The following is a 14188-nucleotide window of genomic DNA, read 5'->3' as shown; positions in this document are numbered from 1 at the left end:
GTAGCTTTTATCTGGTTAGCTATCAATTGTGAAAGCTATATACTTATTTGCCGGGTGGCGAGTTGCTAATTTAAATTTCCATTTTGGTGCTTTTGTTTTAAATGTAATTCATATTGTGCAATTAAAATTTGTTGAAGAAAACAACACCATGGGTTTTGTTTGGAGTAAAATGATACTTAATGACACTGTGCATTTTATTTGGACCATCTGTGACCAGTCAGATGAAATGTATAAGTTTTGAGATTGAATTTCTAGGGCTATATCAAGGAGTGTGGTGTCCAAGAAGTGTGGTGTCCTATAATAAGGGATTGACACCCTTTCAAAACCTTTGATTATGAAAAAGAAGGAAAAAGGGAAAAAATAGACCTTCTAGCTTTCTCTTAGGTATGTTTAGATTTATGCCCTAAAATAATTCTAGATGCAGTATATTAATAGGGTCAATGCCAGGATACTCAAAAACTTAGTATTTGAGTCAACTCAAGATCTAGAATATTAATATGTAGAGTTTACTTAAGATAACAGAAAACTATCTTAGCATTTGGGTTCATACTGATTGGTTCCAGGCTAGAATATATATACCTATTATTTGGTCATTGATAAATGCACATTTCATTTTCATCTAGTAATTGAACATAGTAAGATGTCTTCTATTTCTACTTCTGGAATGGTGTTTTGGGAGGTAAATATATTTATAATAGTGATAAGAAGCTAAAATTACATGCACCAGATTTTGAGTGTTTTGTTTTCAATATTTAGGTATTGAAATAGAAGAATTGCAGAATGAGGAAGAAGAACTAAGTCCACCTCTCATGGAGTACAATATAAATGTGAAATCAAACACTGAAATACAGTTAGCAGACGTGAATAAAGATGGGACATCAATACCCAGTGAATCTTCAACAGAATCTACTAAAGATCTCCAGGAAGTATAAGCTCTCATTAATATTTGAATTAGAAGAACATAATCAGGGCCCTTAGTCTGTTGTATGTGCTATACTTAAAGGATCCCAGAACACTATTTATCATAGTGTTCACATAAAGCTTGAATTGGAGTGGTTTTTCCCCAGGACTTCCTTCCATAATTTTTCCAGCCTTAGCGATATCTTTTGCCAACATTTATTATGTGTCAGGCACTATGCTAGACTTTTTAACATGTTTGTTTATTCTGATTGATGGAAGTGGATGTGGGAGGTTAATAGAAAGTAGAAGAAAGCATAGCGCGGAATAGAAGGAGACAGAAGGGAGGTAAAAACAGGGATATTTTAATACCATTTATGCAAAGGTAGAATTAAAATCATCCAGAATGGAATCTCTGTATATATTTACAGATAAATGTTAACAATTATTATATAGTCACTACATTCTTCTTAGGCTTAATTTTTCATCTTATGGACTTGAACATATCGATTTTTTAAAAGTGCCTTCCTCCTTTGTTACTCATGCATACATGTGTGCAAGTGAGGATTTGTGAGCTTTTTTCCAGTGGCCAACTCATTAACATTATATGTTGTACCTTTATACATCAGTGATTTTTTTAAGAGCAGAAGACTGGGATTAAAATAAAAATAAAATGGAAAATTTCCATAGAATCTAGAAAGAAAATATGATCTATAATATTAGAAGATAAAAGGTTTCAGTGGTTAGAGGAAATGTATTTTGCATAATAACCCATTGTGCAGTTTGAATTGCATATTAAATAAATGACTTATTTCTTACCTATCAGGTTAAGAGTAAACCAAAGAAAAAGAAAAAGACTAAGAATAAAAAGGTAAGAGACTATATTAGCATTATAATAAAGGGTGTCTGATCATGAACACTTAGGTATAATATGTGGATTCACTGTTAGAACTTAAAATTGGTCCAAATAGACAGTACAAATAACTTAAAAAAATGTCAATAACTTATTGAATATATGATTATACAGAAGTCTATGTGTGTTATATCCTGAATGATTTAAACTTACACTGTGCCTGCTTTACTTCCCTAAATGATAATTTATACATTTAAATATACAGATAAACAGAATTGGTCACTTGGAAATTCCATTAATTTCTACATACCACTCTCATTTTAAAAATGCCTACTCAGTGTTCTATAAACAGCTTTTCATCATATTTCTACTGATATGTTCAGAAACATTTTTTAAAACCTTAAAACATCTTGATTTTCTTTGTGTCTATGACTCTGCCAGCAATGCAGTAATGTACAAAATTGTGCAAATGCAAAAAAAGTTTCTTTCATGACTCTTCCTTGTTTTTTGCCAGTTAAAAAATGAGCAAGTTACTATCTGTAGCACAGTTTTAGCAAGAAGTTTTTTAATTGCTTGGAAACACCACAAGGGAAAGTAGAATTTTTTATTTTTGGCTTAATTTTTTTTTTTTTAATTCAGACTTTATTTTCAAGTTGAAATTAAATGGAATAAACACAACTGGAAATAAATGTAAACACCATAAAAAATTCATACTCTAGTAATATTAAGAATTTCTTATTAAATGTCGGCAACTGTCTAGGAATTTTTAACATCCTAAATTTTTTCCAATTTATTGTATTAGAATAAGTTGAGATACTTTGATATAAGATAATTTTATCAAGATAAAATTTGGACATTAGAAGTGAGATATTATATCTTACTTCTTTTATCTAGATTTTAAAGTGTAGGACCTAAAAAATGCTGAAATTTTTGCATCCGACTATTTCATATAGAATAATCCTATTCATGTACTCAATTACTGTTATTTTAAGTGCAAAGAATTGTCTACCCTGGAGTGTAAACAATGAATCATAGAAATCTAAGTCTATCCAATTCTCTAATCAGGAGTTCTCATGAAAAATTATAGCATATAGAAATTTGCTTGTGTGATGACAAAGCCCCTATGCATGAAATTGTGTCCTCTGTTAATCTTTTGTTTTGCAATATCTCTACCTAAAGATAGTTGAAGTCCTAAAAACGCCTATCAGGGACTCAAAGCAATGTGACAGAAAAATAAAATTTGGGTAGCAAATGGAGGGAACAATACAGACAACTTCTAACTAGTATGTAAAAGACTCTGTAGACTCTGCTCCCATTCTTCTGTTAGGAATTTAGTACTTCTAATTATTCAATTTGTAAGTAACTCTTACAAATTAGAATATTGATTACTCATATATTACCCTCCCATTAAGAGTATTAATTACATAATTACTCTTATTCTTGCTCCTGTTCCCACCCCCCACCCAGAGCAATTGAGGCTTAGGAATAGAAAAGGGAGGTTAAGAAGATGGCAGAAGAATAGAAGGCTTTGTGATGAAACATGTCAGGAAATAAATTGAGCCCTTCAAATTGGATGTCCTCTCTAAAGGGAAGTTGCTGAGGTGCATATAAGTAGACAGACTGATGCATGCATTGGCTTAAAGTTGTCATGGGAACAGCTAAAAAGGAGTTTCAGAAATTTAATCAGCTATACTAGATATGTTCATTATGAACAACCAAAGGTTTTGGCTCAGTTATTCAAATACACTGGAACCAAGACAGGAGTTCAATATTCTAAATTGTAGACTCAAACTGGCCCTGGATGTTATCAGACACTGAAACGCAAAAATCCTCTGAATATACAGACAATAAAGCAGAACAGATTTGTAACTACCTAATGTGGGGAAGGAGACCCTGAAGATTTTTATAAACAAGAGGCAGTAGTAGGAATACTATAACTTATGTAAGAGTAGTACTCTTAATGGAAAGGTAATTAATATTCTTAATTTAATATGTGTTGTGTCCTTGATATTCCCTCTATTTAGTATGTTGCCTTTATACTTGTCTTTTAATGAATATAAAATTTAATGCTTTTAACATTTTCTTCCAATTATGATTTCCCTAACATTTCTTTTTTGTAAGAGTCTTGATATATAAATCTGCTTTCTCCTTACATGTAGATTTTCAAGAATTCTTGTACTTAGTATAGGATTCCATAAATGAGAATTCCATGTACCCTGTCCCAGGATATACTAATAGGTACAAACTCAACCCCAATACTGACTTCCAATATCTGAATTAGTGATTTTCAAGTCATGCTTCATTACTCAGTAGTAGATTACAAAATCAGTGTAATGGGTCTCAACTACCATTTTGAAAAAGGTAATAGAATTAGTAGGAATAAAAAAAATTTCCAGAGTTCATCACCTACTGTCATAATCAGTTCAGATTGCTATAACAAATTACAATAGACTGGGTGACTTAAACAACGAACATTTATTTTTCACAGCTCTGGAGGCTGGGAAGTCCAAGATCAAGGTGCCAGCAGATTCGGTGTCTGGTGAGGGCCCTCTTCTTAGTTTGCAGACAGCTACCTTCTTGCGCTGTCATCACATGGCGGAGAGAGATAATGTTCTGGTCTCTTTGCATAAGGGTGCTAATTCCATCATGAGGACTCCACAACATCATCTAAACCTAATTACCTCCCAGTGACCCTATCTCCAATTAACATCACATTGAGTGTTCTGGTTTTAATGTACAAATTTGGAGGCAGGGGTGGGGGGTGGGGTCACGAACATGCAGTCCATAACACATGTAATATGATTAAGGTATATTTCATGGAACTTATATTTCAGTTTTATACTTATGTATAAAGATATATGTAAGTGCATTTGTAGCGTGATATAAAGTGTATTTCTTATTATGCTTGTGGTCAAAACAGTTTGAGAAACACTGACCTAGATGCAGTCAGATCACTACACTGTATTGACATAGTTGATATAGATTACTAATTCTTGATGCTGTTTTTCAGAATAAGGAATCAAAAGAAGAGCAAGTGTAAGTATTAGTTTATTTAATTTTTAAATTTTCTTTAGTACTTTCAAAGTGTGCTTTGCCAGTATAACACAGCCTTACTTTGGGGTGTGTTTTCATTAAGAGAAGAAAGGACAGTGGCTTATCTTAATAAGTTGTCACCTTTTTACAGAAAATAATGTAAAGTTAAATTATTATTTACTTTGGTAGACTAAATCTCTCACCATTTTTCTGTATGGCTGCTCAAGAATCATCCAATGCTAACTGCTTTATTTGAGGACTAATTTGGGTCCAGCATAAAATCTTCTAAGACATGGTCTAGATTGTGGGTAGCCAAATCTAAACTAAATAAAACTTAACCTTAAAGGACAGATCATTGTTTGTCCCAATTATGCCTTTTGCAAAAGAGTTTTTGTTTTGATTTGTTTAGGTTTAGTTTCTTTAATTAACTTGAGGGTTTTGTTTGTATATTTGTTCGTTTTTTAATCCCTGATTTTAATAGTGAATTTTGAGTCTTTACTGGAAATTTTTAATATCTAACAATCACTGAGAGCTATTTCGTAGAAACATTAGACTGATGACAGCATAATAGAGCAAGGAAGTAGGGGAGAGAGTTTAATGAAGAGATTATAACCACCAAAAAGTTTATTGACTGAAATCGGTAAATTTACAGAACTCATTGGAAGACATAAATTAAGATATCTTTAAAATGGTAACAACAACATATTTTGTTAACCTTAAAGCCATTGCTTTTAGTTGATATTTTCTTACTGATAGTGGGTATGATTGATACACTTGGTAAATAATGAGTTCATCATCCAAGATGGGTTTCCATTTTCTCTGTCAACAAATTGAGTCACTAGAGTAATTGTTTTTGTTTGTCTTGTTATTTTGTTTTATTTTCAGGCTGTGTCTAAATGCCATAAAAATAACTTACTAAAGAATGAAACAGTATCATCAGTCATTTTGCTCCTTTTGCCTACAGTGTAGACGCAAACTTATATGATCATAAAATCACCTGGGGAGCTTTGTTTTTAAATAGGAATTTTCAAATCTACACAGAAGTAAAAAGAATAATATATCTACATTAGTATATATACCTGTCATCCTGATTCTACAATTACCACTACTTTTCCACATTTGTTTCATTCTTACCTTAACATTTTGTTCTTTATTGACATGTTTTCAATATCAAATATTATGTAATTTTACTTCTACATGTTTCAGTTTGTATTTCTTAGTAATATGAACATTTTCCTATATTATCACAATGCTATTATCATAGTTTTAACATTTAGGAATAATCTGCAGCTTTTCAAAAACACAAATTCATCTATATTTTTACAATTACTAGAGTGCCTGGAAAAATGTGATTTTTAAAAAGCTCTTAAGGTAATTTGGGAAATTAATTTTGTTTGTGAACCAGTGGTATATACAAGCAGTTGATTTTATTGAACTTTCCAAAATGTTTGAGTCATTCTAGAATACCTCAGTGATACCTAATAACTGTTTTATAGTGTTTCACAAGTTATTCTACAAGCATTGGATATTAATTTTTCTAGGTCTTACTGGCCTAAAGAAGTACTAATGCACCCTCGAGTTACCTTGTTTTCTTTCTATTCACTAATAAAATCATTTATAGCATACTATAAGTAAAAGTATTATTTTTTGTTACCATTCAATGAGATTAGGAAGGAAATTTTTAGATACTAAATAGTAGACCAACTGAAAGAATAGTGACATGCATTTACATTTTATATATAGGTATAAAAATGGGTTAATTGCCATTGCACATGCAGCATTTTCATTCTTTTTGCAGTGGTTCCTAGTTTCTGAAATTCATGTTATCACTACAGTTTTTCAAAGGTTCTGTTACCAAAGAAACCTCCATTTCTGAATCTACTATGTTGCTATTTGCAACCCTGTATTTAAATGTGCATTAAACCTAAGTGCTAAAGTTGATTAAGTCAGCCTACCTGTCAAGGATGCTGTGATAAAGTAATATAGCAAATATGGAAATGCTTGTCAATATTTCCCAAAGTAATTGATATTAATAGTTACAATTTGAAAAGTGGACTTCATGGTCTCCTAATTCTTGAAAACACTGGGATGAACCCAATGAGTGCTTGGACTGAATGCTATCTCAAAAATGCTAAAATTCATTGTGAATCTTCAAGAGATGTACACAGTGTGAGCACTATCTAAACGTTCTTTAACCGGGAAAGCTTCTGATGCTGAGCATCTCACGAGACCAGTATAATATTAATTTGGGAAACAATGGCTTGGATGAAAAGCTTTATGTAATTATAAAAGATCACATTGATTATGTCACCACTGTAGCCCAAATATGGTAGAAAAGGAAGAGCAGTTGAAGAAAAAGCAAGCAAGTCTACACCCAGTCAGTAAATTTGTGAAAGGTGATGCAAGTGATGTGCAAGAAGATTCTGCAACTGAAGACAAGTTCTATAGCCTGGATGAGTTGCACATCCTGGACATGATAGAGCAGGTAAGACTGCTGGAGAGGATACAGCCCTACTTCCTACTTCCAGGAGGAATTGTTAACCTTTGTTTTCCTCATGACTCTTTGAACACTACGTTTGCCTAGTGGTTTATGCTTGTCAGGAGGAGAAAGAAAAAACAGGAAGGGAGGGACAGAGGGCTGGATGAGGGAAAAAGAACTTTAGGAGTTAGAAACGTTTCGCTTCAGCCTACAAACCATTTCCTGACTTTAATTATTGGGCAGAGTTGATTATAAATGTATTCTTTGCAAAGAGTTTTCCAGTACCTTGGGCGAGGGTGGGGGTGGGAGGACTGGCATAAGCCCATTGGATTAAATTTCATGAGAAAAATAGTTTTGTAAGACAAAGCTACTTTCATTGTTTTGTTTTTTTAATGAAACCTGGTTGTTACGATGAAGCAGCTGTAAGTAATGTCAATGTACAACAATTTTTCCTTTGGTTCCTTTCCTGGTAGTAGTCACTGCTGGGAAGGATGTACCTGTATGTGAAGGTTCATATGAACATGATTTAAGTGCCCTACAGAGCACTTAATCAGACAAAGCATGTGAAAGACTTTTTTTTTTTGAAAAACCACTTGATTTTCCTACCCATGAGAATTCTATACTGAGGGAGTCTTACGATAACCTGTTCCATAGTATAAATATAACGATATATAGTATGTAGGAATACTGATTGTCTCAGGGTACAGTCAGCACAAGTGATTCCCTGGCTGACAGTACAACATTCACATAATTGCCATACCTTCTTTTTCTCCTTTCCAATTATAATGCTAGAATATGTATATTTTAACTGAAATGACATATTCCAAACTTTGTATGTAACACTGAAGTCTAAATGCGGGGCCTTTGGTTTTCATTCAATAGCCATGAGAACTATGAGAACTTGAAAACAGAATCAAAATGTCATACACCTTTCAAAAAATGCTTATTCATTTATTCAAAAAACATTTGGCAAACACTGGCTTTGTCTCAAGAGCTATGTATGCTATTTAGTCCCTATGATCATAGTGTTTATAATAAGGTGGAGAAGTTGAACATTAAACTAAGGTGATGCCATGTAATAATATAGTCTTGGGCAATTAAGGCTACCTGAGTTAGAATTCAGGCTCCTCCACTCACTGTCTGTGTGACCTTGGGCAAGTTACTCATTTTAATCATCTCTGAAATGGGAATAAGAGTATCTACCTCATATGGTCCTTTTAACAGTAAAAGCATTACAAAAAAAAAATACTGAAAAATTGTAAGCTTGCAGGTAATGTTATCCAATAGTAGCATCAATAGATAAGTAACTGTGGCATTATTTAGTGAATGCTGTAACTAGGGAAGGTTGGGTTTATCTAAACTAATCAGAAGTGATGTTTGTATTGAGACCTTTAAAGAATAAATAGGACATAGATGGTAACTTTAAATCCCCTATAAATAACTAAAATATTAGTGTTTTTTCTAAAGAGGAAAATAAAGCATGCATATTCCATTTGCTCAATAGGGCTCAACCAACAAGGTAACTGCAGAATATGGAGAAACTGAGAAGGAAAAGCTTGCTCGACAACAGCAGCTTTATAAATTGCACTATCAGTGTGAAGTAAGTACTTCTGCAACTAGATCTGAGGCAATTCAGAGGTAGTTCAAATGTTAAACTTAATGGTATTTTCTTTTTTTAAAGAACCCAATTTTTTTTCTTTCAATTTCTGGTGACCTGAACAGAATTAACTGAAATAGTATTTTTCATTGAGCAGGATTTCAAACGACAGTTGAAAACAGTGACTTTTCGGTGGCAAGAAAACCAAATGCAGATTAAAAAGAGAGACAAAATCATTGCATCTCTTAACCAACAAGTGGCTTTTGGAATCAATAAGGTTTCCAAGTAAGTACAAATCTCGATAACAGGAAACTCGGGGTTTGTGCCGGAATGAACACTATCTTTAAAAGATAAGCCCTAGTTAGCCACTAGGTGGCACTGTGGCTGCACATAAGGAACTGCCGTGCACAGGACTGTATTTGTTTAAAAGACAACTCTACACTTGCCTTGCCAGCTGAAATGAGAAATACTCAACTGCTCACTCTATATATAAAGCTCTTCATGTATTAGCTGAACAAGTGTGAAGATAATAGAATTACATGAGAAAGATAATTAACTTTCAGATCATGACTAATTTGTAAAAATGTGACAAATGATTGGCTGTTTCTTTAAAACATATGATGAATATGTTCTTCAAAGACACCATGGAACCATTTGCATGCTTGTTTATGTTTATCTCTCAGAGTATTTGTGTTCTAAGTCTAAGTCCAAGAGATTAAAATTAAACCAAATTCCTGGAGACTCTTCTCACCCCTACCAATTTCATTTCTCTTACAACCTTAAGAATGAAATGCCTAAGACTAAAATTTCTGACTTAATAGGGAAAAACAAGTGTCCTGCTTTATTATTTTCTACTAATCACTGTCTCCAGTGAGTATCAGTTGAAATAGTAAGATATAATTTGTAAAACCTTATTTTAATGAACAGTAATACCGCAAGATACCAGTTGTCCATGAAGTCTAATTTGAAATCTTTTGCAGTTCCTACACTGCTAATAGGGAGAATAGACGAGTTATAGGAAATACCTCAGAGTAAGGAGTCGAATATACTAATTATAAAATTGGAGAAATATTTGGTAGAGATTTAGGACTTAAATTTTCTCCCACATATCGTATCATCCAACCTGAGGGGTTTTTAAAAAGAACTGACTGCCATAGCTCTGGCAACACAATGTCAGTTGCAAATACTTTCAGGCTTGTCCCTGCTGGACTTAGAGCCTTCAAGTTCAGAAGGAGGTGAGGACCTAAGGTAGCTTGGGTAAACTAAGCTTGCTGTAGTCACTTAAGAAGCATTCAAAACTTTGCCTTTTAGCCTGGAGGGTAATGACCAACCCAGAAATATGTTACATAATATCAGAGAGCAGAACAGTAATGCCACTTGCAGAGGAAGCCATGCAGTTGAGCTTCCTCTCTCCTTCACTGTCTGAGAATATCCCTCCTCCACTCTGATAGCTGATCCAGGCACCCTTGTGTGCTTGAGACTACAAACAGAGCACTTCAGGGGATGCCTTCAGACTATGAGCACTCAGTGTTGAACATTTACCAAACATTTATAAAGTACTCATCGTGTGAGAAGAGTTCTGTAAGGCACATGTAGCAGTTACTGAGATGTGATAGACATTAACTGTAAGCTAATGGAGAGTATAGGTTAACACGGGGGGACTAAAATTACATGTAAAAGAGGGACTTCCAGTTCCAGCAAGATATAGTGGCTCCATTACTTGCAAGTCCCCCTTATTATAACAAAAACACCCTGGACCTCCAGTCCCCTTTATTACAACAAACATTGGAAGACTCTGAAAGGTAGAAGAAGGCAGACTATCTAAAGACCTTGGGACTTGAGGAATGATATGGCAGTGATTTTCCTATTGCCTCCCATATATCCTAGACAGAGCACTGCAGAAACTTTCAACCTAGAACTGTCAATCGGTAGAGGGGGTAAAAACTCCAAGAAAAGCCTTTTCTCTCTAGCCAAAGGAAGATATAACAACAGAAAACCATTTTAGCACTACCCACCTACTCCAGTCAAACACCAATAGCCCCACACCACCTTTTGGAAGCAGGCAATATGCTCTGACAAAAACAGATAGCAGAAATCAGATTCTTCTGCTGGGGTAGCAGTACTGAGCAAGCAGCTGATCTTCCATTCTCCACCAGGAGAAAGCAGATAATGCTCCAATTCCTCTGCCAGGATAGCATCAGTGTTGTCCAGCTGCAAGCTAAGCCTCTGCTTCTACCCAGCATCAATGAGACTTAACAAACTGATCTGAGGGAGGACTAGTCAGTGCTAGGTTTCATTCCTGCTGTCCTCATGGGGAACTAAGTGTCCCCATGGAGGTTAGTTGGCACTCTGTTTTCTTCCCTCTCCCCCTCTGGTGCTAGAGGGGCTCAACAGGGAGTTCCTGCCTCTTTCTACCCTACAGCAACAAAGCAGTGTGAATCAGCCCTTCTACACTTCACTGGAAATAGGACAAGATCAATAACAGTACTCTATGTGTGCATATGATAATACCTACTGCAACAATTAAAAGAACTGCACAAAGAGAGATACTCAAAAACACTGTCAGTCAAGAATGAATCCTAAAATATGTACAGATAGCCCACAAAAAGGTAAGAAAAGAAAAGCAGAAAACAATAAAATGGAAAACAATAAAAACAGAAAACAATAAAATCACTAACATGTCAATAATTACCTCAAATGTAAATGGTCTAAATACACAAATTAAAAGAGACTAGCAGAGTGGATTTTTAAAACAAAACAAAACAAAAAAATGTGATCCAAGAATATGTTGTTTGCAAGAAACTCACTTCAGTTTTAATAACATAGGTAGGTTGAAAGTAAAAGGATGGTAAGAGGATGGAAAGTAAAAGGATGGAAAGTAAAAGGATGGCAAACATTAATCAAAAAAAGCAGGAGTTTGTTTACTAATATCAGATAAAATAGACTTCAGAGCAAAGAAAACTACTGGAGACAAAGAGGGACATTACTAATGATCAAAGGATCAATCCACCAGGAAGATGTAAGAATCTGTGTACGTATTAAAACAAAGGTGTATGTACTAAACGACAGAAATTCAAAATACGTAAAATAAAACTTGATAGAACTGAAAGAAATAGAAAAATATACAATTTCAGTTGGTGACGTCAACACCCCACTCTCAGGAATTTATAGAACTACTAAACAAAATCAGCAAGGGTATAGAAGACTTGCATAATACCATCAGTCAACAGGATCTGATCAATATTTATGGAACACTGCACCAGATAACAGCAGAATCCATATACTTTCAAGTACCACAAGAAATATACCAAAATAGACCATATCCTGGGCCATAAAACAAACCTCAACAAATTTAAAAGAATTGAAATGATGCTAATTATATGCTCTCATCACAGTGGAATCAAACTAGAAAACAATAATGCTAAGTAAGACAAGAGGAAAATTCCCAAACCCTTGGAAACTACACACCACACTTCCAATTAATCTGTAAGTTCAAAGAGGAGGTGTCAAGGGAAATAAAAATACATTGAACTGAATTAACATGGAAATACAATATATCAAAATTTGTGGGGCACAGCTAAAGCAGTTCTGAGAAGAACTAACATACACATTGGAAAAGGAGAAAAGTTTCAAATGAATAAGCTCCAACCTCAAGAACACAGAAAAAGAAAAGCAAAATAACCCAAAACAAGCAGAAAGAAATAACAAAGATGAGAAGTAATGAAATTGGTAACAGAGAAACAATAGAGAAAAATCCATGAAACAAGGCTGTTTTTGAAAAGATCAATAAAATTGACAAACTTCTAGCAAAACTGGCACACACACAAAAAAAAAAAAGAGAGAGAGAGAGAGAGAAGACACAAACACCACCCTCAGGAATAGAAACAGTGATACCTCTATATACCCTGCAGACATTAGAGAATTATGCTGAGTGGAAAAAAAACCTAGTCCCCAAAGCTTATATACTGTATGATTCCATTTCTATAACATTCTTGAAATGACAAAATTTCAAAAATGACAAAATGGTAAAAATGGGAAATAGGTTAGTGGTTTCAAGGTTATAAGGAGGAAATGGAAGTAGGAGGGAAGTGGGTGTGGTTATAAAAAGGCAAAATGATGGCTCTTGTGGTGATAAAACTGTATAGTATCTTGAACTGTATCACTGTCAACATCCTGGTTGTTATACTGTCGTTTTGTAGGATGTTACCATAGGGGGAAGGTGGGTAAAGGGTACATGGGATCTGTCTGTATCATTTTTGTACCTGCATATGATTCTAATTATCTCAAAATGTTTAACTTTTTAAAAAGGACGTACCTGCCAAATGGAGCTATACTTAATAGGGATTTTGTAGGGTAAACAGAGTACTATTGATGGTTGTGATAAGGAAGACTTCACTGAAGACATAGTACCCTGTATTGAACCCAGGCTAGGTAGGATGAGATGGGAGAACAGACAGAGGGCATCTAGGCAGAGAAAACAGCACGAGCACTGTGTGTATTCTCATATACCCTTTTAGCCTTTCTTTGTTTAACTCACTTGATCATGAAGAATATATTCTTTAATTGTAAAATGTTGATTTCTTTCATCTTAGAATACAGTGTTTAGTAGGAAGCAAAAGAAAAAAAAACTCAGCTTTTTTCTCCTAATTCAATACCAATCCTTCAGTAAATGTTTGGTGAATATTTGTCAATGATGATTGCAGTTTTAACAAAGAAGATTTATATAAAAGTGACACATTTTGTACAAATTACAGTAAGCACTTCATAAATATTAAGAATCTGCAGTCAATAAAATCCGTCTAATAACCTTAATAGCCAGCCAGAGTAAGCTTGGGAACTTTAGATCTTTTTAGAAAAGAAAATCAAATCCTACCCTATCATGTTATTTGTGAGAAAAATAGGACTGAGAAATTATGACTACCTGAACATATACAGCTGGTTCATATCCAGGCTGGATGGCAGGAACTGTACCTACTTTATCCTCTTTCCTTTAAGAATCCAGGTCTTCTGAATTCCTCACCAGCTTTGTCAACTCTGATCACCCACTCTAAACTGGAGCTGGGTGAAATATTGAAGTAATGTAAGTATACAAAGGAAAGGACAATATCAGTGATAGAAATCTTACCACTTTTCAACTCTCTTTACATACTCCTGTGTACTACTATAACAAAACTTGTATTTCTTACTATTTACTTGAGAACATGACTTCTTTTGTATAAAAAGAGACCTGGTTTCTTTCATTGCATTTTCTGTCCAACGGAACATTGATAGTAAGTCTCTACAGCTTGGGAAAGCTCAGGGTAAAGGTGAGTGGGTAGTCTCTGTAATC

At 34.3% G+C, this 14188-nt stretch overlaps 1 protein-coding gene across 6 annotated transcripts in view; it reads left to right on the top strand.

Annotated features, from left to right (window-relative positions):
- Positions 1-14188, top strand: part of DZIP3 (DAZ interacting zinc finger protein 3) — a 97264-nt gene that overhangs the window by 58612 nt on the left and 24464 nt on the right. For all 6 annotated transcript variants that reach the window (XM_074332225.1, XM_074332238.1, XM_074332249.1 and 3 more), the window contains 7 exons: positions 757-926; positions 1724-1768; positions 4239-4289; positions 4761-4786; positions 7103-7268; positions 8767-8862; positions 9017-9144. In XM_074332225.1, coding sequence (XP_074188326.1) covers positions 757-926; positions 1724-1768; positions 4239-4289; positions 4761-4786; positions 7103-7268; positions 8767-8862; positions 9017-9144 — 682 coding nt within the window. The remainder of the gene's footprint in view (positions 1-756; positions 927-1723; positions 1769-4238; positions 4290-4760; positions 4787-7102; positions 7269-8766; positions 8863-9016; positions 9145-14188) is intronic.

The sequence above is a fragment of the Rhinolophus sinicus genome, linkage group LG01 (assembly GCF_036562045.2).
Source record: "Rhinolophus sinicus isolate RSC01 linkage group LG01, ASM3656204v1, whole genome shotgun sequence".
In the NCBI taxonomy this organism is placed as follows: domain Eukaryota; kingdom Metazoa; phylum Chordata; class Mammalia; order Chiroptera; family Rhinolophidae; genus Rhinolophus; species Rhinolophus sinicus.
Note: the sequence above shows the minus strand (reverse complement) of the source record. Positions and strands in the feature narration are given on the sequence as shown.